The sequence below is a fragment of the Camelina sativa genome, chromosome 9, assembly GCF_000633955.1.
Source record: "Camelina sativa cultivar DH55 chromosome 9, Cs, whole genome shotgun sequence".
Lineage (NCBI taxonomy): Eukaryota > Viridiplantae > Streptophyta > Magnoliopsida > Brassicales > Brassicaceae > Camelina > Camelina sativa.
The window spans coordinates 654,779-658,273 of record NC_025693.1 but is presented as its reverse complement, the minus strand read 5'-3'; the positions used below and the strand labels follow the sequence as shown (position 1 = coordinate 658,273).

At 36.9% G+C, this 3,495-nt stretch overlaps 1 protein-coding gene across 1 annotated transcript; it reads left to right on the top strand.

Moving 5' to 3' along the window:
• Nucleotides 379-1,284, top strand: LOC104710087 (21 kDa protein-like). The gene has a single exon (XM_010426631.2). The coding sequence runs from the start codon at nucleotides 430-432 to the stop codon at nucleotides 1,096-1,098; it is 669 nt and encodes a 222-aa protein (XP_010424933.1). The 5' UTR covers nucleotides 379-429; the 3' UTR covers nucleotides 1,099-1,284.

The window sequence follows — 3,495 nt, the reverse complement described above, 5'->3', positions numbered from 1 at the left end:
CCATCGACCATATGTGATGGACAGTATTGTTCGATACGAGTACTGAAACTTAGCCGGTTTACACAGAGGTAGAAATACATTTAAACAAATGTAGTTCTTTGGAAATTATGAGAAATATATAGGACAACAAAGTAATATGTAAGTTCTATAAACGACATGGCTCATCGTAATGTGAAACTCTATATACATAGGTCTTATTACTCTCTTGATTTATTATTTTATATATACTTGTAAACTACAACCCAAAACATAATCCGTGATTTCACACATATCAGACAATATGATTAGTGGCAATCTAGTAAATCCTCGTAACAATGATGGGTAAGATTGTAAAATGAAAACTCATTCCTAAGGCCTACATAAACCGCCAATCACTCCTCTATAATCTTACACGAGAAGAAAAAAAAGCAATTTCGAAAAACAGTGAAAATGGTAAGCCAAAGTCACACGACGACGTTTCTCTTCTTCATCACTACCTTTCTCTTCATTTCCATATCAATCTCAGCCGTCCGTTTGCCTCCGCGACCAAACACTACAACAACCAACGATCTTGATTTCATCCGAACAAGCTGTAACGCCACCCTATATCCAGACGTATGCTTCACGTCACTCGCCAGCTACGCCTCCGCCGTTAAAGACAGTCCGGCGAGGCTAGCCAAGCTCGCAATTGGCGTTTCACTTTCGCAAGCCAAGTCCGCGGCGGCTTATCTTTCCAAACTCTCACGCTCCGCCGCCGTAACCTCTGCCGGTGATGGCCACCAAACTGCTTCCTCCGTAATCCGCGACTGCGTTTCGAACGTTGAAGACGCGGTGGACGAGATGAGAGGGTCTCTCCGACAGCTACGCGACATGAACGGCAAAGGTGGAGTCCCGGCGGCTCGGAGGTCGGTGGAAACGTTTAGGTTTCAGATGAGTAACGTGCAGACGTGGATGAGTGCAGCATTGACGGATGAGGACACGTGTACGGATGGATTTGAAGATATGGACGAAGGAGGATTGATTAAGACGACCGTTTGTGACCGGCTTGAGGAAGTGAAGAGGTTAACGAGTAATGCTCTTGCCCTTGTCAACACTTATGCCAACAATGGAGCTCCATGACCATGAGAGCCCCCATGAGGATTTTTTAACTTTGATTAAGTGTATGTTTTGATAATTTAATACATTATGGGTTTAAGTTATAAATTTTAATATTAGTTTTTGTGTGGAAGGAAACTGAATGTTAAGTGCAAGCTTCTAAATATATATGCTTTGTCTCTATTATGTGGAAATGATTATAATTACTGATTTGGTTTCTATTTTAAACCGAGCTGACTGAGAGATTTGTGTATGTTTAACGGGTATGGGTTAAGGTCACTTCAAGGAGATGTTAATTACATCACCAGCTTTGCGTGTTTGAAAAAAAAAAATCATACTGTAAGATAATAAGACTTCCTTATACATTGAAGGACCGACTAACGTTGAATCGCTGTCTTTACTAGTGTATAATTATCACGCAGTCTCGAAGATGGTGTTACATATTTGATTTACTAACTAAATTACATGATCGTATAAATATATATAAGATTATTGTAAGAATATGTATGTATGAATATAGTAGATATAGATCACAATCACATGGAGTGGTTATAAGTTTTGTTGTGTTTATTCTTCTTTCTCGACCCGTGAAATGAGTAGGACATATCACCATATATATCCAATAGACCAATTAATATAAATGTGTTCATATATAGATACTCATTTCCCACACTTCTGTGTGTCTTAGTTTCTGTTAATGGTCCCACTCAAGCCCTTCCAAACAAACAAAGAAAACGTCGGTCTTTTACTCACGAGATTGCACTGTGTCCAAACTCACACTGGTTTTTGTGTACATCACCTGAAGAAAGATATTTAAATCATTGGAACTTAGAGAGCTTATATAGTTATATATATATATATATATATATATATATATATTGTTAAACTTAATTTGTTAGAGTTCTACACCGGTGTTGTCAAAATTACTCTGATCAATTTAAGAGAGTATATGGATTTTAACATGAACTGTGATAAAAAAGCGATCGATACTCACAAGAATTGAAAACTAAAATAGTAAGGAAATTTTTTTTGGTAAAAACAGTAAGCAAACATAATAGCAAAAAAAAAACGTGAACCATTGTATTTGTATGCTTAAGATTGTTCTTTTGTTTGTCATGCTTCTTTACATGTAATAAGTATGTAACATCGAATGGTTGTAAGTTTGTAACTTATAAAAAAAAGATATTTATTTAAGTTAGTCATGTCACCCCTAGCTTCTATTTAAGCAAGATTCTCAACAAGGCAAAGATTTTTGAACAAAAAACACCATACGATACATTGCCATGTGTTGTTGACTTTTTAGCCAAAAATGTATTAATGATTTACAAAAAAAAATACTTTGATCAAACTACCTGAATACTAAGAGTAATAGAATATATCATATGTGAATCACACACATGAGTCCACAATCCATTTCCATGGAACACCTTGTTGAGTTGTTTCTTTGCTACAACTCTACACAAAGTGAAGATCTGAAAAGGGACGGTCAGAGGTACTGCTGTTTCATAAGGAAAGACTTCTTATGTTCCAAGCTAACACAACTCTATATATATTTTATGGGAGTGTACAAGTTATATATTAGCTTGAGACTCGAGAGCCTTTTTGGTAAGGAGGCTCAAACATGTCGTCGTAGTATTATTTAGCAACTTCCTTTTCAGTCTTATTAGGCCCATTATAGGTCCATGAAGTTGATTTTAGGCATCGAAGTTTTAAACCGAAAACAACAACCTTTATCAATCAAAACTCAAAAGTGTGAACTGTGAAGTGTTACCAATACCATCATCATTTGATTACAAGGAACTGGGGACCAAACATGTTTCCGAAAAATTTGCAATCTTTTGAAAACCCCCACCTCCCGCTTGAACAGCAAAACCTCAAAAATACCTGAATTCTATTTCTAATTCTGAAATGTTGTCTCACTAATTTGTCCAACTTTAGCCACCAAGTTTTAATTGTAACGCTTGTTTTTTACTAAAAAGCCCAATGGCAACTTTGATGAATCACACACACACACACTCATAAAAAGATTATTTCACCAAACCGTTACTTTTTGAAAAGGGTTAAGACCCGAAATTTTTTTACAACACACACAATTGCAAAGTCGAATTACAACATTTATCTTCTCTACTCATCAACCCCACTCTAAACAATAACGGAAGACAGCAATTAAAAATTAAACTAGACGATTTAACAATAAAATTCTAAATTATTATCATAAACGAACCGGAACCAAAGGTTTTTTAAAGAGCGGTTTGCTTAAGGAGGGCTTAATCAAAAAGCTCGAGAGAGAGAGAGAGACTTAGCAACCAACAGGCACCATGGCTGGTTTCACCTTAGGTGGCCTTCCACGACCTCTACGCTCACCTTCAGGCTGAGCCTTTGGTGCTTCCGCCTTAACCGTCTCCTCCGATTCCGTCTTCT